Below are 25,352 nucleotides of genomic sequence, written 5' to 3' on the forward strand. Positions count from 1 at the left end.
TCCCATTCCTCCTCTGGATCATCCAGATGGTCATTGTTAAACTTCAGACGGGCCTGGACATGCGCTGGCTTGAGCAGGGGGACCTTGCGTGCGCTGCAGGATTTTAATCCATGATGGTGTAGTGTGTTACTAATGGTTTTCTTTGAGACTGTGGTCCCAGCTCTCTTCAGGTCATTGACCAGGTCCTGCCATGTAGTTCTGGGCTGATCCCTCACCTTCCTCATGATCATTGATGCCCCACGAGGTGAGATCTTGCATGGAGCCCCAGACCGAGGGTGATTGACTGTCATCTTGAACTTCTTCCATTTTCTAATAATTGCGCCAACAGTTGTTGCCTTCTCACCAAGCTGCTTGCCTATTGTCCTGTAGCCCATCCCAGCCTTGTGCAGGTCTACAATTGTATCCCTGATGTCCTTACACAGCTCTCTGGTCTTGGCCATTGTAGAGAGGTTGGAGTCTGTTTGATTGAGTGTGTGGACAGGTGTCTTTTATACAGGTAAAGAGTTCAAACGGGTGCAGTTAATACAGGTAATGAGTGGTGAACAGGAGGGCTTCTTAAAGAAAAACTAACAGGTCTGTGAGAGCCGGAATTCTTACTGGTTGGTAGGTGATCAAATACTTATGTCATGCAATAAAATGCAAATTAATTACATAAATCATACAATGTGATTTTCTGGATTTTTGTTTTAGATTCCGTCTCTCACAGTTGAAGTGTACCTATGATAAAAATTACAGACCTCTACATACTTTGTAAGTAGGAAAACCTGCAAAATCGGCAGTGTATCAAATACTTGTTCTCCCCACTGTCTATATATTCATCCCCCTTGGCGTTTTTCCTATTTTGTTGCATTACAACCTGTAATTTAAATAGATTTTTATTTGGATTTCATGTAATGGACATACACAAAATAGTCCAAATTTAGTGAAGTGAAATGAAAAAAATAACTTGTTTCAAAAAAGTTCTAAAAAATAAATAACGGAGAAGTGGTGCGTGCATATGTATTCACCCCCTTTGCTATGAAGCCCCTAAATAAGATCTGGTGCAACCAATTACCTTCAGAAGTCACATAATTAGTTAAATAAAGTGGTGGTGGTGGCAGCATCATGCTGTAGGGATGTTTTTCATCGGCAGGGACTGGGTAACTGGTCAGAATTGAAGGAATGATGGATGGTGCTAAATACAGGGAAATTGTGATCGATATGTAGTTGTCCCAGCTGCTTGTTGCTCACAGCTGCTTGTTTGAATAAGTGTACTTACTGTGATCAAGATGTGCTTGTCCCACTGGCTATCCTAAGTTGAATGCACCAATTTGTAAGTCGCTCTGGATAAGAGCGTCTGCTAAATGACTTAAATGTTAAATGTAAATTCTTGAGGGAAACCTGTTTCAGTCTTCCAGAGATTTGAGACTGGGACGGAGATTCACCTTCCAGCAGGACAATGACACTAAGCATACTGCTAAAGCAACACTTGAGTGGTTTAAGGGGAAATGTTTAAATGTCTTGGAATAGCCAAGTCAAAGCCCAGACCTCAATCCAATTGAGAATCTGTGGTATGACTGAAAGATTGCTATACACCAGCGGAACCCATCCAACTTGAAGGAGCTGGAGCAGTTTTGCCTTGAAGAATGGGCAAAAATCCCAGTGGCTAGATGTGCCAAGCTTATAGACACCCCAAGAGACTTGCAGCTGTAATTGCTGCAAAAGGTGGCTCTACAAAGTATTGACTTTGGGGGGGGTGAATAGTTATGCACGCTCAAGTTCCGTTTTTTGTCTTTATTTCTTGTTTGTTTCACAATAAAAAAATATTTTGCATCTTCAAAGTGGTAGGCATGTTGTGTAAATCAAATGATACAAACCCCCCAAAAATCAATTTTAATTCCAGGTTGTAAGGCAACAAAATAGGAAAAATGCCAAGGGGGGTGAATACTTTTGCAAGCCACTGTATGTACACTACTAGTCAAAAGTTTTTGGACACACCTACTCATTCAAGGGTTTTTCTTTATTATTACTTTTTTTTTTACATTGTAGAATAACAGTGAAGACATCAAAACTATGAAATAACACATGGAATCATGTAGTAACCAAAAAAGTGTTAAACAAATCAAACTATTTTATATTTCAGATTCTTCAAATAGCCACCATTTGCCTTGACAGCTTTGCATAGTCTTGGCATTCTCTCAACTAGCTTCATTCGGTAGTCACCTGGAATGCATTTCAATTAACAGGTGTGCCTTCTTAAAAGTTAATTTGTTAAATTTCTTTACTTCTTAATGCATTTGAGCCAATCAGTTGTGTTGTGACAAGTAATGGTGGTATACAGAAGATAGCCCTATTTGGTAAAAGACCAAGTCCATAATATGGCAAGAACAGCTCAAATAAATAATCAAAGAGAAACAACAGTCCATCATTACTTTAAGACTTGAAGGTCAGTCAATACGGAACATTAAGAACTTTTAAAGTTTCTTCAAGTGCAGTCGCAAAAACCATCAAGCGCTATGATGAAACTGGCTCTCATGAGAACCACCACAGGAATGGAAGATCGAGAGTTACCTCTGCCGCAGAGGATAAGTTCATTAGAGTTACCAGCCTCAGAAATTACAGTCCAAATAAATGCTTCAGAGTTCAAGTAACAGACACATCTCAACATCAACTGTTCCGAGGGGACTGTGTGAATCAGGCCTTCATGGTCGAATTGCTGCAAAGAAACCACTACTAAAGGACCCCAATAAGAAGAGACCTGCTTGGGCCAAGAAACACTAGCAATGGACATTAGACCGGTGGAAATTTGTCCTTTTGGTCTGGAGTCCAAATTTGAGATTTTTGGTTCCAACCGCCGTGTCTTTGTGAGACGCGGTGTGGGTGAACGGATGATCTCTGCATGTGTAGTTCCCACCGTAAAGCATGGAGGAGGAGGTGTTATGGTTTGGGGGTGCTTTGCTGGTGACACTGTTTGTGATTTATTTAGAATTCAAGGCACACTTAACCAGCATGGCTACCACTGCATTCTGCAGCGATACGCCATCCCATCTGGTTTGGGCTTAGTGGGACTATTATTTGTTTTTCAACAGGACAATGACCCAACACACCTCCAGGCTGTGTAAGGGCTATTTGACCAAAAAGGAGAGTGATGGAGTGCTGCATCAGATGACCTGGCCTCCACAATCCCCCGACCTCAACCCAATTGAGATGGTTTGGGATGAGTTGGACAGCAGAGTGAAGGAAAAGCAGCCAACAAGTGCTCAGCATATGTGGGAACTCCTTCAAGACTGTTGGAAAAGTATTCCAGGTGAAGCTGGTTGAGAGAATGCCAAGAGTGTGCAAAGCTGTCATCAAGGCAAAGGGTGGCTATTTGAACAATCTCAAATATAAAATATATTTTGATTTGTGTAACACTTTTTTTGTCACTACATGATTCCATATGTGTTATTTCATAGTTCTGATGTCTTCACTATTATTCTACAATGTAGAAAATATTAAAAATAAAGAAAAACCCTGGAATGAGTAGGTGTCAACTTTTGACTGGTAGTGTGTGTGTGTGTCTGTAGGTACAGAGTCAGAGTACCACTGTATGAGCATAATACCCATAAAACTAGTATTTTTTAAAAATCTGAGAGTAAATATAGCCAACTATATTGATGTCACCTTGTCTGAGAGAGATTTACATGGTTATCAAAATGTCATGCCAGGGTAAGCCTATACGAAACACAGCCCTTATTTTGAGTGTTTCTAAAATCCCCTATGGGAAAAATGAATTGCGGAAAAAAGATTAGAACCATTTCCCTGTTTGACCGCTTGGTTTTATGGGTATTATGACACCTCCACTGTGGGGCTCTATTCCTGTTAGGCTGAGAGATGATGTGGAAGTAATATGGCTACAGGTTCATCTGCCTCACCTAAAGCCTATTCTCAAAGGAAGTTGCTATAGACCACTGAGTGCTAAAAGTCAGTATTTGGACTGATTGTGAAATGCTTGATTTAATGAATGTGATATCAACAGAGGTATGTTTTCTGGGTGACCTAAGTATTGACTGGTTGTCATCAAGCTCTCCACTCAAAAAAAAGCTTCAAGCTGTAACCTGAACCAGATTGCAGGCATCGGTTATCAGTCAACCTACCAGGGTATTTACAAACCAAAAATAAACTAAATCATCCACGTGTAATGACCACGTCTTTACTAATGCTGCAGAAATCTGCTCTAAAGCAGTATCCACACCCATCGGATGTAATGATCAGAATATAATAGCCATATCATGAAAAACCAAAGTTCCAAAGACTGGACCTAAAATTGGGTACAACCTGATGCCGCACTTGAAGCATTTATGAAATTGCTTCTTCCGGTTGCTGATAGGCATGCGCCCATCAAGAAACTTGTTAGAAGTGCCAAATCCCCATGATAGATAATTAATTGAAAAACTGTATGGCTGAGGGGATGAGGCAAAGGGTATAGCAAATGTCTGACAACACAGCAAATTGGCAAACATACAGTAAATTGAGAACACGTAACTAAACAAAAATAAACTAAATTATGGAACACAATGATATAAAGAGTGATAGTAAAACATCTCTGGAGTACCTTAAATGAAATTCTATGCAAACTTGGCTTGTTCATGACAAAACCCTTTATTGCCAACCACTTTAATACATTTTATTGTTGACAAAATTTGCAAAAATAGGCATGACATACCAATCACAAACGCTGAGCCTTCATATTCATGCATATTGGACCAAATAATGGAAGACGAGCACTAGTCCAGCTATCATCCAGAAGGTGAGGTCAGCACAGGTGCATCAAAGCTGGGACCGAGAGACTGAAAAACAGCTATCTCAAGGCCTTCAGACTGTTTAAACAGCCATCACTAGCACAGGCTGCTGCCTACATATGGACTTTAATAAGGCCACTTTTTAATAATGTTTACATATCTTGCATTACCCATCTCATATGTATATACTGTATTCTATACTATTTACATTTACATTTTAGTCATTTAGCTCTTATCCAGAGCGACATACAGTTAGTATGAAAAATGTATGCACTCACTATCTATTGCATCTTAGCCTGTGCTACTCTGATAATGACATTGCTCATCCATATATTTATATGTTCTTATTCCATTCCTTTACATAGGTGTGTGTATTAGGGTTGTGTTGTGGAACTGTTAGATATTACTTGCTAGATTTTGCTGCACTGTTGGAACTAGAAGCACAAGCATTTCGCTACACTCGCAATAACATCTGCTAACCATGTGTATGTGACCAATACATTTTATTTGATAGTTTTGAGTTCTGTAAAGTTGGTGTGGAATAGGTGATATATATTTTATTATTATTATTATATATATATATTTTTTGTTGCTATCTATAAATAAGGACAAGCCACCTGGTACCGATAACCTGGATGGTAAATTGCTGAGGTTGGTAGCGGAATACTTTGCGACTCCTGTTTGCCACATCTTCAATTTAAGCCTAGAAGACAGTGTGTGCCCTGGAGGGAGGCAAAACTAATTCCACTGCCCAAGAATAGTAAAGCACCCTTTTTAATGGTTCAAACATCCAAAGAATCTGCCTGTTACCGGTGCTTAGCAAACTTTTGGAAAAAATGGTGTTTGACCAAATGCAACGTTATTTTACAGAAAACAAATTCGCAACGAACTTTCAGCATGTTTAAAGGAAAGGTCACTCTTCTGCGGCAAAGAAGGACATAGGTAAATTGCTGACACAAATGACTGATTGGCTGAAAGAAATTGATAAGAATGTGGGCGCTGTTTTGTTATACTTCAATGCAGCTTTTGATATCATTGATCATAACCTACTGCTGACAAAACGTAGGTGTTATGGATTTACACCTTCTGCCTTATCAGGGATTGAGAGTTGACTATCTAATAGAACTCAAGGGGTTTTCTTTAATGGAAGCCTCTAATGCAAATTCAGTTGAGTGTGGTGTACCGCAGGGAAGACGTCTTGGGCCATTCTTGTTTTTACTAATGACCTTCCACTGACATTGAATAAAGTCTGTGTCTATGTACGCTGACGACTCAACAGTATACATGTCGGCTACGACAGTAAAATAAATAACTGACTCCTTTAACACAGAGCGCCAGTCAATTTTAGAATGGGTAACTAGCAATCGCCTGGCACTAAATATCTCAAACTAAAAGCATTGTTTTTGGGACAAATCACTCACTCAACCCTAAACCTCATCTAGACCTATTGTTGAATGATGTGGCGATTTGAGCAAGTTGAGGAGACTAAACTGCTTGGTGCAACCCCTGATGGCAAGCTGTCATGTTCAAAACATATAGATAGACTCAATGGTTGCTAAAGTGGGAAGAGGTCTGTCCATGATAAGGCGTTGCTTTGCTTTCTTGACATCCCAATCAACCAGACAGGACCTACAGACCCTAGTTTTGTCTCACCTGGACTACTGCCCAGTTGTGTGGTCATGTGCGGCAACGAAGGACCGACATATTGCACTTGGATGTACACGGAGGGCCAATGTCAATGACATGCATGTCAATCTCTCCTGGCTCAAAGTTGAGGAGAGATTGACTGCATCGCAATTGGTCTTCGTGCGAGGTGTTGTGTTGAAGGTACCGAACTGTCTGTTCAAGCAGTTGGCACACAGTTCGGACACTAATCGATACCACACAAGACATGCAACCAGAGGTCTCTTCACAGTCCCCAGGTCCAGAACAGAGGTTGGAAAACGCACAGTATTAAATAGAGCCCTGACTACATGAAACTCTCTGCCACCCCAGGTAACTCAAGCTAGCAATAAAAACGGATTCAAAAACCAGATTAAGGAACACCTTACGGCACGACGGAGACTGTGAAGAGACAGACATTTATGTATTGTATTTTGCATTAAGTATTGTATTTTTTTAAATGTATTACATGTATTTCTATAATTTTGTATGCATGTATGTTTTAGTTTAAAAAAATTACCCCTTTATCTCCCCAATTACGTGGTATCCAATTGTCCCATCGCTGCAACTCCCGTACGGACACGGGAGAGGCGCCTCCCCATGGGTCTCCCGGTCGCGGCCGGCTGCGACAGAGCCTGGACTCGAACCAGGATCTCTAGTGGCACAGAAGTATTGTTTTACGTAGTGTTATGTTTTTTATGTATTTGTGTTTTGTTTCCTGTGGGGCCCCAGGAAGAGGAGCCGCTGCCTTGGCAGCAGCTAATTGGGGATCCTAATAAAATACTACTAACTAATGTAACAAACAAACTAAAGCTTTACCCCGGATTTGAGTAGATGAAAACTGTTTACCTCAATCATTCCTTTCTTGTCTACATCTCTTTTGGTCTTTCCCTCTGTGTCAGAGCGAGGTTACTGATCGTCATGGAGATGATGGAGGGAGGCGAGCTGTTCCACAGGATCAGTCAGCACAAACACTTCACAGAGAAGATGGCCAGCCAGGTCACTAAACAGGTACACCTTCTGCCTGCCTAGTGAAAACACAAGTGCTGTGTCCCAAATGGCACCATATTCCCTACAGTACATACTGAACTAGTTTCAAACAGGGCAAATTCCTCCAGATTGCTGCTCCTCCTCCCAGGTTTCCTAATGAACACATACTTTAATAACATTACTTTCTGATGTAGTTGAGCCTCTCTGTCTGTGTTTTCTTTTATCATCCGTCAGATCGGCCGGGCGCTGGAACACTGTCACTCACTGAATATTGCACACCGAGACCTGAAACCAGAGAACCTGCTCTTCAAGGATAACTCCCTGGTGAGGAAATGGATGGGCTGACTGAAGCACACACACGGACCTGCACACACACACACACACACACACACTCTCACACACTGCTCTTACTACAGGTGTCTAGTAATAGGCTGAAATGAGCATGTTGCAAGAGGAGAATCCCTTAACCTGCTACGAAAATTCCTATTTGAGATTGATCATGTGCTCATCCCTCTTTCTGGTCTGTTATCTCGTTCATGTTCAAGGATGCACCGGTGAAGTTGTGCGATTTTGGATTTGCCAAAATCGACCAGGGGGACTTGATGACCCCACAGTTCACACCTTACTACGTTGCACCTCAGGTAAGGATGGGTGCTCTCCTCAGATCTGAAAGCAGGTTGGGGAGTGTTCTATAGACATTTTTGATGAAATAGTTCAATCAGTGTTCTTCTCCTCTCACTCTAGGTACTTGAGGCTCAAAGGCGACACCAGAAGGAAAAGTCTGGAATAATACCTACCTCACCCACCCCCTACACTTATAACAAGGTGAGCCACTACCCTACCCCCCCCCCCCCACACACACACACACACACACACACACACATTTTTGCAAATTAATTTTTAAAGAGACCTGAAAATATCACATTTGCATAAGTATTCAGACCCTTTACTCAGTACTTTGTTGACGCACCTTTGGCAGCGATTACAGCCTCGAGTCTTCTTGGGTATGACGCTACAAGCTTGGCACACCTGTATTTGGGGAGTTTCTCCCATTCTTCTCTGCAGATCCCCTCAAGCTCTGTCAGGCTGCACAGCTATTTTCAGGTGTCTCCAGAGATGTTTGACCGGGTTCAAGTCCGGGCTCTGGCTGGGTCACTCAAGGACATTCAGAGACTTGTCCCGAAGCCACTCCTGCATTTTCTTGGCTGTGTGCTAAGGGTCGTTGTCCTGTTGGAAGGTGAACCTTCGCCCCAGTCTGAGGTCCTGAGCAGGTTTTCATCAAGGATCTCTCTGTACCTTGTACCGTTCATCATTCCCTCGCTCTTGACTAGTCTCCCAGTCCCTGCCACTAAAAAACATCCCCACAGCATGATGCTGCCACCACCATGCTTCACCGTAGGGATGTTGCCAGGTTTCCTCCAGACGTCACGCTTGGCATTCAGGCCAAAGAGTTCAGTCTTGGTTTCATCAGACCAGAGAATCTTGTTTTATCATGGTCTGAGAGTCCTTTAGGTGCCTTGGGTTAAACTCCAAGCGGGCTGTCATGTGCCTTTTACTGAGGAGTGGCTTCCATCTGGCCACTCTACCATAAAGGCCTGATTGGTGGAGTGCTGCAGAGATGGTTGTCCTTCTGGAAGGTTCTCCCATCTCCACAGAGGAACTCTGGAGCTCTGTCAGAGTGGCCATTGGGTTCTTAGTCACCTCCCAGACCAAGGCCCTTCTTCCCTGATTGCTCAGATTGGCCGGGTGGCCAGCTCTAGGAATGGTCTTGATGGTTCCAAACGTCTTCCATTTAAGAATGATGGAGGCCACTGTGTTCTTGGGGACGTTCAATGCTGCAGAAATGTTTTGGTACCCTTCCCCAGATCTGTGCCTCGACACAATCCTGTCTCGGAGCTCTACGGACAATTCCTTCGACCTCATGGCTTGGTTTTTGCTCTGACATGCACTGTCAACTGTGGGACCTTATATAGACAGGTGTATGCGCCTTTCCAAATCATGTCCAATCAATTGAATTTACCACAGGTGGACTCCAAGTTGTAGAAACATCTCAAGGATGATCGATGGAAACAGGATGCATCTGAGCTCAATTACAAGTCGCATAGCAACGAGTCTGAATACTTATGTAAATAAGATATTTCCTTTTTTTTATATATATATATATTTGCAAAGATTTCTAAAAACCTGTTTTGGCTTTGACATTATGGGGTATTGTGTGTAGATTATAACAAGGAGACCCACTACTACCCCCCCATTCCATGGATTGCCAAAAATATCTTGCCAGCATCTTTCCACATTATGCAACATATTTCCACTAAGGACATCTGTGTTTGTAGGGTTGTGTCGCACTAACTCCTATCCTTTCTCTCCCTCTCCCTCCCTATGACCTGGCTCGTTCACTGTCCCTTGCTGTGTGTGCAGAGCTGTGACCTGTGGTCCATTGGGGTGATCATCTACGTGATGCTGTGTGGCTACCCTCCCTTCTACTCCAAGCACCACAGCCGCACCATCCCCAAGGACATGCGCAAGAAGATCATGACTGCCAGCTTCGACTTCCCCGAAGACGAATGGAGCCAGATCTCTGAGATGGCCAAGGACATTGTCCGCAAGTACGTCCCTACAGCAGGCCTTACTGTGTGTGTTCTAACACGATGGCATGGTTCACGAGTGATGTTTGTCAGGCAAAATCAATTTGGACTGCCAAACCGGTGCTTTAGTCATGCTGTATTCTTTTGGATTGAGTGAGGATTGTTAGAAGAATCTGTTTCACTAACATTACTCCCTCCCTCTGTAGGCTGCTGAAGGTGAAGCCTGAGGAGAGGCTGACCATCGAGGGGGTTCTGGAGCACCCCTGGCTGAACTGCACAGAGGCGCTGGACAACGTGCTGCCCTCCGCCCAGATGATGATGGACAAGGTGGGCCTGGATGGATAGACTGGGATGGATAGCATTTATGTAATACTTTCTTTTCCGTCAGTCTCAAAGCGCTTTAGATAGACCCAGTCATACTTACTACAGGACTGCAGACAAAACCTTTGCTGCCTTAAAGGGATACTTCAGGATTTTAGCAATGAGGCCCTTTATCTACTTCCCCAGAGTCAGATGAACTCGTGGATACCATTTTTGTCTCTGCGTGCAGTTTGAAGGAAGTTGCTAACTAGCGCAATTGCTAACTAGCGCTAGCAGATACCATAGACTTCGAGTCATTGCGCTAACACTAGTTAGCATTGACTCGCGAAACTACCTCTAACTTTGTTCATACTGGACGCAGACATTAAAATGGTGTCCACAAGTTCATCTGACTCTGGGGAAGTAGTAGGATCATTGCCAAAATCCTGAGGTAACCCTTTAATAGCAATGTTCAGGGTGTAACATTTTGCCATGTGACCCTTCCTCCTTCCCTCTCTCCCTCCCTCTGCCAGGCGGTGGTAGCAGGGATCCAGCAGGCCCATGCTGAACAGTTGGCTAACATGAGGATACAGGACCTTACCGTCAGCCTCAAGCCACTCAACTCCGTCAATAACCCCATCCTGAGGAAAAGGAAGCTCCTAGGGTCTGTCTGTCTTGTTAAATGTCTCGGTCTCTCTATTTTGTAGTTGGTTAGAATCTGCTTTACATTGTCTGGCTGTCTATAGCGGAGAGGGACTTTCTGCTGAGAACAGCACTGCTAAACCGAATGTGTGTTGGTGTCTGGTATATGTTTCTCCTGTGTGTTGGTGTCTGGTCTATGTATCTCCTTTGTGTGTTGGTGTCTGTGTGTCCTGTGTGTGTTGGTGTCTGGTTATTGTTTTTCCTGTGTTGGTGTCTGGTATATGTATCTTCTGTGTGTGTTGGGGTGTGATATATGTACAGTGAGGGGGAAAAAAGTATTTGATCCCCTGCTGATTTTGTACGTTTGCCCACAGACAAAGAAATGATCAGTCTATGATTTTAATGGTATGTTTATTTGAACAGTGAGCGACAGAATAACAACAAAAAAATCCAGAAAAACGCATGTCAAAAATGTTATAAATTGATTTGCATTTTAATGAGGGAAATAAGTATTTGACCCCTCTGCAAAACATGACTTAGTACTTGGTGGCAAAACCCTTGTTGGCAATCAGAGGTCAGATGTTTCTTGTAGTTGGCCACCAGGTTTGCACACATCTCAGGATGGATTTTGTCCCACTCCTCTTTGCAGATCTTCTCCGAGTCATTAAGGTTTCGAGGCTGACGTTTGGCAACTCGAACCTTCAGCTTCCTCCCCAGATTTTCTATGGGATTAAGGTCTGGAGACTGGCTAGGCCACTCCAGGACCTTAATGTGCTTCTTCTTGAGCCACTCCTTTGTTGCCTTGGCTGTGTGTTTTGGGTCATTGTCATGCTGGAATACCCATCCACGACCCATTTTCAATGCCCTGGCTGAGGGAAGGAGGTTCTCACCCAAGATTTGATGGTACATGGCCCCGTCCATCGTCCCTTTGATGCGGTGAAGTTGTCCTGTCCCCTTAGCAGAAAAACACCCCCAAAGCATAATGTTTCCACCTCCATGTTTGACGGTGGGGATGGTGTTCTTGGGGTCATAGGCAGCATTCCTCCTCCTCCAAACACGGCGAGTTGAGTCAAAGTGCTCCATTTTGGTCTCATCTGACCACAAGACTTTCACCCAGTTCTCCTCTGAATCATTCAGATGTTCATTGGCAAACTTCAGACGGGCATGTATATGTGCTTTCTTGAGCAGGGGGACCTTGCGGGCGCTGCAGGATTTCAGTCCTTCACGGCGTAGTGTGTTACCAATTGTTTTCTTGGTGACTATGGTCCTAGCTGCCTTGAGATCATTGACAAGATCCTCCCGTGTAGTTCTGGGCTGATTCCTCACCGTTCTCATGATCATTGCAACTCCACGAGGTGAGATCTTGCATGGAGCCCCAGGCCGAGGGAGATTTACAGTTCTTTTGTGTTTCTTCCATTTGCGAATAATCGCACCAACTGTTGTCACCTTCTCACCAAGCTGCTTGGCGATGGTCTTGTAGCCCATTACAGCCTTGTGTAGGTCTACAATCTTGTCCTTGATATCCTTGGAGAGCTCTTGGCCATGGTCTTGGCCATGGTGGAGAGTTTGGAATCTGATTGATTGATTGCTTCTGTGGACAGGTGTCTTTTATACAGGTAACAAGCTGAGCTTAGGAGCACTCCCATTAAGAGTGTGCTCCTAATCTCAGTTTGTTACCTGTATAAAAGACACCTGGGAGCCAGAAATCTTTCTGATTGAGAGGGGGTCAAATACTTATTTCCCTCATTAAAATGCAAATCAATTTATAAAATTTTTGACATGCATTTTTCTGGATTTTGTTGTTGTTATTCTGTCTCTAACTGTTCAAATAAACCTACCATTAAAATTATAGACTGATCATTTCTTTGTCAGTGGGCAAACGTACAAAATCAGCAGGGGATCAAATATTTTTTCCCCTCGCTGTATATGTATCTCCTGTGTGTGTGGGTTGGTGTCTGGTATATGTATCTCCTGTGTGTGTGGGTTGGTGTCTGGTATATGTATCTCCTGTGTGTGTGGGTTGGTGTCTGGTAAATGTATCACCTGTGGGTTGGTGTCTGTTATACAGTTGAAGTCGGAAGTTTACATACACCATAGCCAAATACATTTAAACTCAGTTTTTCACAATTCCTGACATTTAATCCTAGTAAAAATTCCCTGTCTTAGGTCAGTTAGGATCACCACTTTATTTTAAGAATGTGAAATGTCAGAATAATAGTAGAGAGAATGATTTATTCCCAGTGGGTCAGAAGTTTACATACACTCAATTAGTATTTGGTAGCATTGCCTTTACATTGTTTAACTTGGGTCAAACATTTCGGGTAGCCTTCCACAAGCTTCCCACAATAAGTTGGGTGAATTTTGGCCCATTCCTCCTGACAGAGCTGGTGTAACTGAGTCAGGTTTGTAGGCCTCCTTGCTCGCACACGCTTTTTCAGTTCTGCCCACACATTTTCTATAGGATTGAGGTCAGGGCTTTGTGATGGCCACTCCAATACCTTGACTTTGTTGTCCTTAAGCCATTTTGCCACAACTTTGGAAGTATGCTTGGGGTCATTGTCCATTTGGAAGACCCATTTGCGACCAAGCTTTAACTTCCTGACTGATGTCTTGAGATGTTGCTTCAATATATCCACATAATTTTCCTTCCTCATGACGCCATCTATTTTGTGAAGTGCACCAGTCCCTCCTGCAGCCAAGCACCCCCACAGCATGATGCTGCCACCCCCGTGCTTCACGGTTGGGATGGTGTTCTTCGGCTTGCAAGCGACCCCCTTTTTCCTCCAAACATAACAATGGTCATTATGGCTAAACGGTTCTATTTTTGTTTCATCAGACCAGAGGACATTTCTCCAAAAAGTACTATCTTTGTCCCATCTGCAGTTGCAAACCCGTACTCTGGGTTTTTTATGGCGGTTTTGGAGCAGTGGCTTCTTCCTTGCTGAGCGGCCTTTCAGGTTATGTCGATATAGGACTTGTTTTACTGTGGATATAGATACTTTTGTACCTGTTTCCTCCAGCATCTTCACAAGGTGCTTTGCAGTTGTTCTGGGATTGATTTGCACTTTTCGCACCAAAGTACGTTAATCTCTAGGAGACAGAACACGTCTCCTTCCTGAGCGGTATGACGGCTGCGTGGTCCCATGGTGTTTATACTTGAGTACTATTGTTTGTACAGATGAACGTGGTGCCTTCAGGCGTTTGGAAATTGCTCCCAAGGATGAACCATACTTGTGGAGGTCTACAATGTTTTTGTTCTTGGCTGATTTCTTTTGATTTTCCCATGATGTCAAGCAAAGAGGCACTGAGTTTGAATGTAGGCCTTGAAATACATCCACAGGTACACCTCCAATTGACTCAAATGATGTCAATTAGCCTATCAGAAGCTTCTAAAGCCATGACATCATTTTCTGGAATTTTCCAAGCTGTTTAAAGGCACAGTCAACACATGTAAACTTCTGACCCACTGGAATTGTGATACAGTGAATTATAAGTGAAATAATCTCTGTAAACAATTGTTTGAAAAATTACTTGTCATGCACAAAGTAGATGTTAACAAACTATAGTTTTGGCAAGTCGGTTAGGACAAGAAATTTGTGGAGTGGTTGAAAAACAAGTTTTAATGACTCCAACCTAAGTGTATGTAAACTTCCGACTTCAACTGTATGTATCTCCTGTGTGTGCGCTACAGCAGCAAGCAGAGTGACGGCTTCTTCATCCACGACCCAGAGAACGGCGGCGAGGACTCCAACGTGGCCCTGGAGAAACTACGAGACGTCATCGCTCAGTGTATCCTCCCACAGGCTGGTCAGTCCACACACAAACACACACACTTCACATCAACCAACACAGATGTACAACTCCCATTTAACAGGCATACATGCAGGCACACAGTGGGCATGGTGTAACTGTGTGTGTTTGGTTGTGTGTGTCAGGAGAGAATGAGGATGAGAAGCTGAATGAGGTGATGCATGAGGCGTGGCGTTTCAACCGGGACTGCAAACTACTGCGAGACGGGCTGCAGGGCCTCAGCTGGGACGGTAGGCATAACATACTGCATAAATACAGCATTCAATGCAGAGCAATGGCAGCTAGCACATACATCAACACTAATTACTGTGGGGAAAATCCCCTAGTTAAAGGGAAATTCAAATTCATCAGTTAGTAACCTTTGCTTGCTCATAGTTGGTTAAAATCTGTCTCCGGATTATGTCATCGGAAACATTATTATTATTTTATAACTACAACACATAGAAACCCTCCGTTTTTCACATGTTGTGGTGGTGTTGGAGATGATGAATTTGATTGAAAAAGGGTGGCATTTTCATTTTAAATCTGGTTTTGGCCAACATTTAATTATTTGGTCTTCATTGTAGGACGGGCCTTTACTGACAAAGTGGATCGCTTGAAGTTGGCTGAAATAGTGAAGCAGGCCATAGAGGTAAAGACACATTTACAAGACTGTCAGTAGCAAGTGCTGTCTTTCCTTTTGTATTGTTTATTATAACAGTTTTTAGCCAATGACTGTAAAGAGGCATTTTTATGCGAATTGACATGCTAAAACGATAGCATTTTTTCATGAACTCACTTGCAAGACTATTGTACGACTGTAGATATTCAAAAGAGGACTTGTTGGTACTATACTGTTTTTTTTATGAACAACTGCAAAGAACATACAATCCTTATATATATTTTAGTTTTTGCAAAAAAGAAAGAAAGATCTAGATATTTATTTTTTGTCTGTACCAACTGGGAGGGAATGTTTCCAAGCTGCTTGACCAGGATGTCCACAGTGATGTGTTTTAATCTCACTTGTTTTTATTTCATTTGATTCTTATTTCTTTACATTTTTTAACAAAGCTAAGAACTGTATTTATTTAACAAAGAAATCCTTATTTTTGACCATGAAGCCAGACGTTTGAGTCTGTCAGTTGAACAATAGAGGCTCTAAAGCAGACCGAGGAACTAGGTCTAAGCTCCGTTTCTCCACCCACTGGGTGGGTGGTTAGTGTCCCAGAGAGGGGTAGGGAGTTGGGCCCTCGGTGATAGTGTGAGGGTTTCCTGGGGGCAGGGGGCTCTTGTTTAGCTCCCAATGATTCACTGAGATTACTGCGGTTGTAACTTTAAAGCTGCTCTGCTCTCCAATCACTAAGAAAATATCGAAACAAGCTATTCAATCTACTGGATATCAGCAACAGTCAACTTTATTACATAAAGTGCAATAGTCATTTAGGGCATGTGCATAATTTGTACATATGTTGTATTTACATTCATATGCATACATATACAGTACCAATCAAAAGTTTGGACACACCTACTCATTCTAGGGTTTTTCTTTATTTTGACTATTTTCTACATTGTAAAATAATAGTGAAGACATCAAAACTATGAAATAACACATATGGAATCCTGTAGTAACCAAAAAAGTGTTACACAAATCAAAATATATTTTATATTTGAGATTCTTCAAAGTAGCCACCCTTTGCCTTGATGACAGCTTTGCACACTCTTGGCACTCTCAACCAGCTTCACCTTGAATGCTTTTCCAACAGTCTTGAAGGAGTTCCCACATATGCTGAGCACTTGTTGGCTGCTTTTCCTTAACTCTGCCGTCCGACTCATCCCAAACCATCTCAATTGGGTTGAGGTCGGGACATTGTGGAGGTCATCTGATGGAGCATTTATCACTCTCCTTCTTGGTCAAATAGCCCTTACTCAGTCTGGAGGTGTGTTGGGTCATTGTCCTGTTGAAAAACAAATGATAGTCCCACTAAGCCCAAACCAGATGGGATGGCGTATCGCTATAGAATGCTGTGGTAGCCATGCTGGTTAAGTGTGCCTTCAATTCTAAATGAATCACAGAGAGTGTCACCAGCAAAGCACCATCACACCTCCTCCTCCATGCTTCACAGTGGGAACAACACATGCGGAGATCATCCGTTCACCCGCACCGCGTCTCACAAAGACACGGCGGTTTGAACCAAAAATCTCACATTTGGACTCCAGACCAAAGGACAGATTTCCACTTCTTCTTATTGGTGTCCTTTAGTAGTGGTTTCTTTGCAGCAATTGTCTGTTACTTGAACTCTGTGAAGCATTTATTTGGGCTGCAATTTCTGAGGCTGGTAACTCCTAATGAACTTATCCTCTGCAGCAGAAGTAACTCTAGGTCTTCCATTCCTGTGGCGGTCCTCATGAGAGCCAGTTTCATAGCGCTTGTTGTTTTTTGCGACTGCACTTGAAGAAACTTTAAAAGTTCTTAATGTTCCGTATTGACTGTCCTTCATGTCTTAAAGTTATGATGGACTGTCATTTCTCTTTGCTTATTTGAGCTGTTCTTTCCATAATATGGACTTGGTCTTTTACCAAATAGGGCTATCTTCTGTATAACACCCCCCTACCTTGTCACAACACAACTGATTGGCTCAAATGCATTAAGAAGGAAAGAAATTCCACAAATTAACTTTTAATAAGGCACACCTGTTTAATGGAAAGGCATTCCAGGTGACTACCTCATGAAGCTGGTTGAGAGAATGCCAAGAGTGTGCAAAGCTGTCATCAAGACAAAGGGTGGCTATTTGAAGAATCTAAAATATATTTTGATTTTGTTTTTAACAATTTTTTTTGGTTACTACATGATTCCATGTGTTATTTCATAGTTCTGATGTCTTCACTATTATTCTACAATGTAGAAAATAGTAAAAACAAAGAAAAACCCTGGAATGAGTAGGTGTGTCCAAACTTTTGACTGGTACTGTACATGTTCTATAATATGTATATGTATGTATGTAAAGTATTATTTATGACTAACATGGACCCTCCCTGTTTCTTCCTGTGGTAAAGAGTCCAGAGCTTAGAGATCACCAAACAAGACTGATCAAAAAAGAGGCAATGCAGGTTCTCTAATACAGTACTTGATTATTTGTATTTATGAAATTATATGTTTTCTTATTTAAACATTCTCAAATGTATACTACATTCTAACCTTACCATGGACTAAAGCCTTATTAGCCTTGCTTGCACATGAGGCGAATAACATTTATTTCCTAATTGTTTAGATTTTCTTCTAAATCGATGTGATGAATGCATCGACTCACTGTTTGTCCAAGATAGCATGTCCTCTCACATTCAAGTGTATTGAGCAAGGGTTGGTGAAATGTAAATGCATCTTTTCCCATTGTAAGACTGTTTTCCTAAATTCTTATTTGGTCAAAGCAATGACTGCACGCCTGTGTCTGTCTGTTTGGAGGCCTATCATGAATCAATGCTGAAGTTGTCCCCCAAACTGCTGCAACTTGAACGTGTCATGGCTGTTAACTGTTTCATGGCAATGCATAGCCTCCTAACTCAGGATAACAATGCATCCATAATCACAACCACAATAGAAATAACACTTGCTCATCTTCGTGTGAAAATACCCAATGATACAAAGTGTCTTCACCACACAAGATCAGGGCCTGTATTCATAAAGCATCAGTTTCCTCTGCCCTTATAATCTTTCATTATAATCTGATAGGCTAATCCGATCCTGATCAGCCCTCCTACACTTTATGAATACAGGCCCTGATGTCTAATCTGATCCTGATCAGCCCTCCTACGCTTTATGAATACAGGCCCTGATGTCTAATCTGATCCTGATCAGCCCTCCTACGCTTTATGAATACAGGCCCTGATGTCTAATCTGATCCTGATCAGCCCTCCTACACTTTATGAATACAGGCCCTGATGTCTAATCTGATCCTGATCAGCCCTCCTACACTTTATGAATACAGGCCCTGATGTCTAATCTGATCCTGATCAGCCCTCCTACGCTTTATGAATACAGGCCCTGATGTCTAGACTGCTTTATATTCTCCGCTGCTTGAGAAGAAGATCAATAGTGAGATTGAGAAAAGGTACAATTCTCCTTTCATTTACATTTTGTACATGAGCATATAGTCACCTGGAAGTGAGAACTTGAATAGCTCCTATTAGGTAGCTGGAGAGCATGCCTTGTCAGAGACTGTTGAAATAGTTCCTAGTACACATGATCCTAAGTCCATATCTGCAATAGATCCAGGCAGCACCTATACATGTTGACCTGTAGCTATGTCTGCATCTCAAATGGCACCCTATATAGTGCCCTACTTTTGGCCACTTCAAAACCTTGCGTGTGCTATTTATTACTAATCCTGCCTTCTCTGTTCGACGTTTTCTCCGGTTGTCTCCTATGTACATACATAAATGTATTTTTATCATCAATTGCACACAAGGTCCAACCGAAACATGACTTCTGCTATTAACCCAACCCCTCTGAATTGGAGAGGTCCGGGGGGGGGCTGCCACGTTGGGCGTCCAGGGAGGTGCTGTTGTGGGGGGTGGTGGGGTTTAACTACCTTGCTCAAGGGCAGAACAGATTTTTCACCATGTCGACTCGGGGATTCGAACTAGCAACCTTTCGGTTACTAGCCCAACCTCTCTTAACCTCTAGGCTACCTGCTGACTCCATCATGTAGGACCCGTACCTCAATCGGTATTCAGATTTTCCTTATTTTGTCCTCTGCCCTCTTGGGAATGTCATGAACATGTTGACTATTTGTATTAAATGAATTCTTTGCAACAGTAAGAAGCGTGTGTTATTCATGTCTCGGTGTTGCTATAGTGCATATATGCGTTCATCATTTCAGAGCAGCGCGCAACACATCCGTTTTAATCACGACCTCAACAACCACTCAACAAACCACTTAAAATATTGTTAGTCCACATTTGTCACACATCAAGGCTCATGTCTTGCTCTGCGATGGCTGTTTCTCTAACCATTTCTGATGTGTATTCTGTTTGATTTCCACACACAGCCTACTGTGTCGGTGGTAGCACTCTGCAGGAAACTATCCACATGTCTGTCATTAGCGAGGCACTCTTCACAGAGATGAGGGGAGCGGCAGATCATTTCTCCCTGATCTACATTGTTAATGACTCTCTGGAGTAGGTAGAACGCTAATACAGACAATTAGTCAATCCTTGGTGCATGCCCAACACTAATTACCAACGCTGCCATTTAATCGCACTCCACTGCTCGTGTTCTTTCAGCTCATTGTCGGCTAATATTACCATTCCTAATGGAGATGAATGGGCAAACATTGGGTTGTTTTGTAATGGACAATTTGCTGTGTAAATAATAAACTGTTGACAAGAGGGGCAATTATTTGCTCTACTACGTGCAGTGTATACCGCGTCTCACGTTTTCCATCAATCCTTCTGTGATTCTCTCAATGTAGGCTCCCATTATGTGCTCACCACATCATGCCACCTACTGATCCCTATCCGCATGTACAGCAGAATGGTTAGACACACACACACTTGAAATACTCCAGTTTAAATAAATAGATATGAAGCCAAATGATATGGCCTAGTGGCTTATAGCCTCTTTTTAAGAAAAGTTATATTAAGGAGATTTTTGGTTAGGTCCAATTCACGCACTTATCAAGAGAACATTCCTGGTCATCCCTACTGCTGCTGATCTGGCGGACTCACTAAACACACATGCTTCATTTTGTAAATGATGTCAGTGTTTGAGTGTGCCCCTGGCTATCTGTAAATAAAAAAATAAAAAAAATTGTGCCGTTTGGTTTGCTTATGGAATTTGAAATGATTTTAACTTTTGATACTTGAGTATATTTTAGCAATTACATTTGATACTTAAGTATATTTAAAACCAAATACTTTTAGACTTTTACTCAAGTAGCATTTTACTGGGTGACTTTTACTTGAGTCATTTACTCAAGTATGACAATTTGGGTACTTTTTCCACCAGTGGTGCGGACGAAATGGAGAATAAGTTGAAGCAACAACTGTGCTGGAATGCGAACAATATGGGTGTCAGTTGTGATGGTATGGAGCAGGAGGATGAGGGCCAAGGACCGGAATGGTCGGTAGTGGAAAGACAAGAAGAGAGATCATGATACAGAAAGCAGTGGAGCGTTTAGTAAAAGCTTAGAGGGCCAAGGTAGGAAACAAGTAATGTGTTGGAGTGGAAAGTGGTGATGGTGTTTGATGAGACCACAGGGCCTCATTTACGCCCTATCCGACTAGCTAATGCTATAGAGAAAGAGGTAGGTGGAGTCAAATTAGCTTGGTTCATTGGAAATGGTAATTGTTAATATTTTGTGGTAGCCAGGCTCAGCAAGAGAAGATTCTGAAAATGGAATAGTTTAATGGGAAGAAGATTAAAAGCCATGTTCTTGGTGTTTATGCTAGATTGAGGGGAGTCATCACTGGGGTCCCAATATCTATGTCCATAGAAAGGGGCGCAACTTTCCCTGGGGTCGGGGGGGACATGTCCTCCCCACATTCTGAAATGGCATTTTTGTCCCCCCAAGTTTTATCATTGGAATGTGATTTTTTTTTTAAAGGCCACGGTGTGCTTTAGGACCATGCGGACGCCTCTGAGCGGTCGGGTAGGCTGTTTGGAGTGTTTATCCAACTGGATAAAAAATAATATAAAAAAAGTATTATGTCCCCCCACTTCTAAAACCAAAGTTGCGCCCCTGTCCATAGATGATATTAAAGACAATGTGAAGGGAGGAAGAGTGATTGAGGCCAAAAGGTTGATCAGTAGGAAAGCAGGTCAAAGTGAAAGCCTATCAGTGCTGCTGAGGTTTGAGAAGGTTTTGCCTGGAAAAGTACAGATAGGATTCCTTAGTTTCAATGTCAGAGAATTTGTCCCATGCCCATTGTGGTGTTTTAAATGCCAAAGAATGGGACATGTAGCTGTTCAATGTAAAGGAAGGAAAATATGTGATAAGTGTGGAGGGGCACATGATTACGGTGTATGTGGGAGCAATGTGAAGGTTAAGTGCTGTAATTGTGGGGGGAACATAGTGCAACATTTGGTGGATGCCAGGTGCAGAGAGGGGCTCAGAGATATACTCGACTAGCCGAACCGAACGAGTGTGCATTGCATACTCCCTTAAGACCTTTGCACTGTTTGTCCATTTTGAGACGCCGTAGCCAGTACAGTATACACTTACTCAATATAGTCAATGAATCTAAAATACAGTTTTTTCCCTTATCAATCTACACACAATACCCCATAATGACAAAGCAAAAACAGGTTTTTAGAAATGTTTGCAAAAAAAACCAGATCACATTTGCATAAGTATTCAGACCCTTTACTCAGTACTTTGTTGAAGCATCTTTGGCAGCGATTACAGCCTCGAGTCTTCTTGGGTATGACGCTACAAGCTTGGCACACCTGTATTTGGGGAGTTTCTCCCATTCTTCTCTGCAGATCCTCTCAAGCTCTGTCAGGTTGGATGGGAAGCGTCGCTGCACAGCTATTTTTAGGTCTCTACAGAGATGTTCGATCGGGTTCAAGTCCGGGCTCTGGCTGGGCCACTCAAGGACATTGTCCCGAAGCCACTCCTGCGTTGTCTTGGCTGCGTGCTTAAGGTCATTGTCCTGTTGGAAGTTGAACCTTCGCCCCAGTCTAAGGTCCTGAGCGCTCTGGAGCAGGTTTTCATCAAGGATCTCTCTGTACTTTGCTCCGTTCATCTTTCCCTCGATCCTGACTAGTCTCCCAGTCCCTGCTGCTGAAAAATATACTCACAGCATGATGCTGCCACCACCATGCTTCACCGTAGGGATGGTGCCAGGTTTCCTCCAGACGTGACGCTTGGCATTCAGGCCAAATAGTTTAATCTTGGTTTCATCAGACCAGAGAATGTTGTTTCTCATGGTCAGAGTCCTTTTAGGTGCTTTTTGGCAAACTCCAAGTGGGCTGTCATGTGCCTTTTAATGATGAGTGGTTTCCGTCTGGCCACACTACCATAAAGGCCTGATTTGGTGGTGCTGCAGAGATGGTTGTCCTTCTGGAAGGTTCTCCCATCTCCACAGGAACTCTGGAGCTCTGTCAGAGTGACCATCGGGCTCTTAGTCACCTCCCTGACCAAGGCCCTTCTCCCCCGATTGCTCAATTTGGCCGGGCGGCCAGCTTTAGGAAGAGTCTTGGTGGTTCCAAACTTCTTCCATTTAAGAATGATGTAGGCCACTGTGTTCTTGGGGACCTTCAATGCTGCAGAAATGTTTTGGTACCCTTCCCCAGATCTGTGCCTCAACACAATCTTGTTTCGGAGCTCAACGGACAATTCCTTCGACCTCATGGCTTGGTTTTTGCTCTGACATGCACTGTCAACTGTGGGACCTTTATATAGACAGGTGTGTGCCTTTCCAAATCATGTCCAATCAATTGAATTTACCACAGGTGGACTCCAATCAAGTTGTAGAAACATCTCAAGGATGATCAATGAAAACAGGATGCACCGGAGCTCAATTTCGAGTCTCATAGCAAAGGGTCTGTTTTTTATTTTTAATAAATTTGCAAACATTTCTAAAAACCTGTTTTCGCTTTGTCATTGTGTAGATTGATGAGGAAAAACATTGAATACATTTTAGAATAAGGCTGTAATGTAAAAAAAAAAATGGAAAAAGGGAAGGGGTCTGAATACTTTCCGAATGCCAGTGGTGGGAAAAGTGCCAAATTGTCATACTTGAGTAAAAGTAATGATACCTTAATATAAAATGACTCAAGTAAAAGTGAAAGTCACCCAGTAAAATACTACTTGAGTAAAAGTCTAAGTATTTGGTTTTAAATATACTTAAGTATCAAAAGTAAAAGTATAAATAATTTCAAATTCCTTATAAAGCACACCAGATGGCAGAATTTTGTAGTTTTTATTTATTTACAGATAACAAGGGGCACACTCCAACACTCAGACATAATTTACACCATGGTGTGTGTGAGAGTCTCCCCTTTCCATAGTGGGGTCATATTAGTTTGTAGATCAAACAGTTAAGACGCTACAGACAGAAGTTGGCACATTTGCGTTACCGACTTCAACGCTGTGGATTGAGATGCAGCCAATGCAAAAAAAACCTGGTATCTCTATCTTAAACTGATAGATTTTGATGGGGATTTAAAAAAAAATGTTACTTAGATTGACGCATGGGTGCGGCAATAGGCTCTTAAGGATTTTAAGGTGTCTGTAATAGAATAAACTTGGCAAAAACGAGTGTAGACATTTAATAAATGCATTTCTATAGCTTGAAAAATATTTTTTACAATGGTGGGGGAGTGCCAAGATGGAGGCACAGTGGCTATAATTCCCCAGTAGGTCTTCCTACTAGATCTACAGTAACGCTGGCTTAGTAGGTCTATACCTAAACTAATACCCATGTGGCAATTACCCTATACAATCAAAATGAATAAACTCATGCCTCTACACCAAATGCCCATGTTAATTACCTTTAGATGTCCATGCAACACCGTACATGTGGAACCTAAGTTTAGTTTTAGGCTAAATTAATTATCTGTCAGCTTCATCTCAGTGCTTGGGAGATGGACTGACTGCTCAATTCTATTTTGGAGGAGGCCTATGAGACGAGCTACCAATGGTCAGGATGAGCCAAATAGGTAGCTAGTCATTACAACCTTTATTTTCCCGTGGTGTATGGCCAAATTTAAGTCACTTAAAATTCACCATGTTAGTGGTTTTGATTATTCAGAATATAAAATCTTAAAAAGTAGGCTAAAAGTACATTTAGGCTACCGGTGCGTGACGCTCAGCAAAGTGAATCTATAGTCCCAGTCAGTATTTGGGATCATCAACTAGATTCAGCCACAGGCCGATTTTTTAAAACAATATTTTCTTGAGAGGATGGTCAAGGGGCCGAAACATAATTACAAATTTGTAGACTGCAAATTGACTGCAAGAAGCCCAAACAGATATTAGACTAAAAACATCATATCAAGCCTTGCCTAGATTTGTATACGATCACATACACGGATTGTACAAACACTTTCCATGACATAGACTGACCAGGTGAATCCAGGTGAAAGCTATGATCCCTTATTGATGTCACCTGTTAAATCCACTTCAATCAGTGTAGCTTTGAGACAAAACATTAAGAACACCTTCCTAATATTGAGTTGCACCCATTCACCCTCTGAATGGCACACATACACAATCCATGTCTCAATTATCTCAAGGTTTAAAAATCCTTCTTTAACCTGTCTCCTCCCATTCATCTACACTGCTTTGAAGTGGAGTTAGCAAGTGACATCAATAAGGGATAACAGCATTCACCTGGTCTGTCTGTCATGAAAAGACCAGGTGTTCATGTTTTGTACACTCAGTTGAACAACACAGCAGCATGTTTTGTTATTTCTGTATAACTAAAAATCGCCGACGAAGTTTGCTCTTTTACGGGGGTCCGTGGGAAAGAATGTTTGTTTTCCCCAATTTTTGTGGGCGTGGTCGAGGGGAATTCCTTTTTATGAATATCAACTTCAAGTATCAAAACCGAACACAGCTGATAAATGCATGGTTACATTAACGTCAGTAGCTATGTTTCCATCCAATTGGCAACAGAA

General features: G+C 42.3%; 1 protein-coding gene across 1 annotated transcript in view; it reads left to right on the forward strand.

The window, feature by feature from the left end:
• The window catches only part of LOC311141631 (MAP kinase-activated protein kinase 5), a 29,699-nt gene extending 10,158 nt beyond the window's left edge, over positions 1 to 19,541 (forward strand). The window contains exons 5-15 of the mRNA XM_084177022.1: positions 7,325 to 7,433; positions 7,647 to 7,736; positions 7,958 to 8,053; positions 8,157 to 8,237; positions 9,834 to 10,021; positions 10,207 to 10,327; positions 10,834 to 10,964; positions 14,634 to 14,749; positions 14,878 to 14,982; positions 15,319 to 15,383; positions 17,786 to 19,541. Coding sequence (XP_084033148.1) covers positions 7,325 to 7,433; positions 7,647 to 7,736; positions 7,958 to 8,053; positions 8,157 to 8,237; positions 9,834 to 10,021; positions 10,207 to 10,327; positions 10,834 to 10,964; positions 14,634 to 14,749; positions 14,878 to 14,982; positions 15,319 to 15,383; positions 17,786 to 17,848 — 1,165 coding nt within the window. The 3' untranslated portion in view covers positions 17,849 to 19,541. The remainder of the gene's footprint in view (positions 1 to 7,324; positions 7,434 to 7,646; positions 7,737 to 7,957; positions 8,054 to 8,156; positions 8,238 to 9,833; positions 10,022 to 10,206; positions 10,328 to 10,833; positions 10,965 to 14,633; positions 14,750 to 14,877; positions 14,983 to 15,318; positions 15,384 to 17,785) is intronic.
• The last annotated feature ends 5,811 nt before the right edge of the window (positions 19,542 to 25,352 follow it).

Source organism: Coregonus lavaretus, assembly GCF_964263955.1.
Source record: "Coregonus lavaretus genome assembly, chromosome: 14".
Classification (NCBI taxonomy): Eukaryota; Metazoa; Chordata; class Actinopteri; order Salmoniformes; family Salmonidae; genus Coregonus; species Coregonus lavaretus.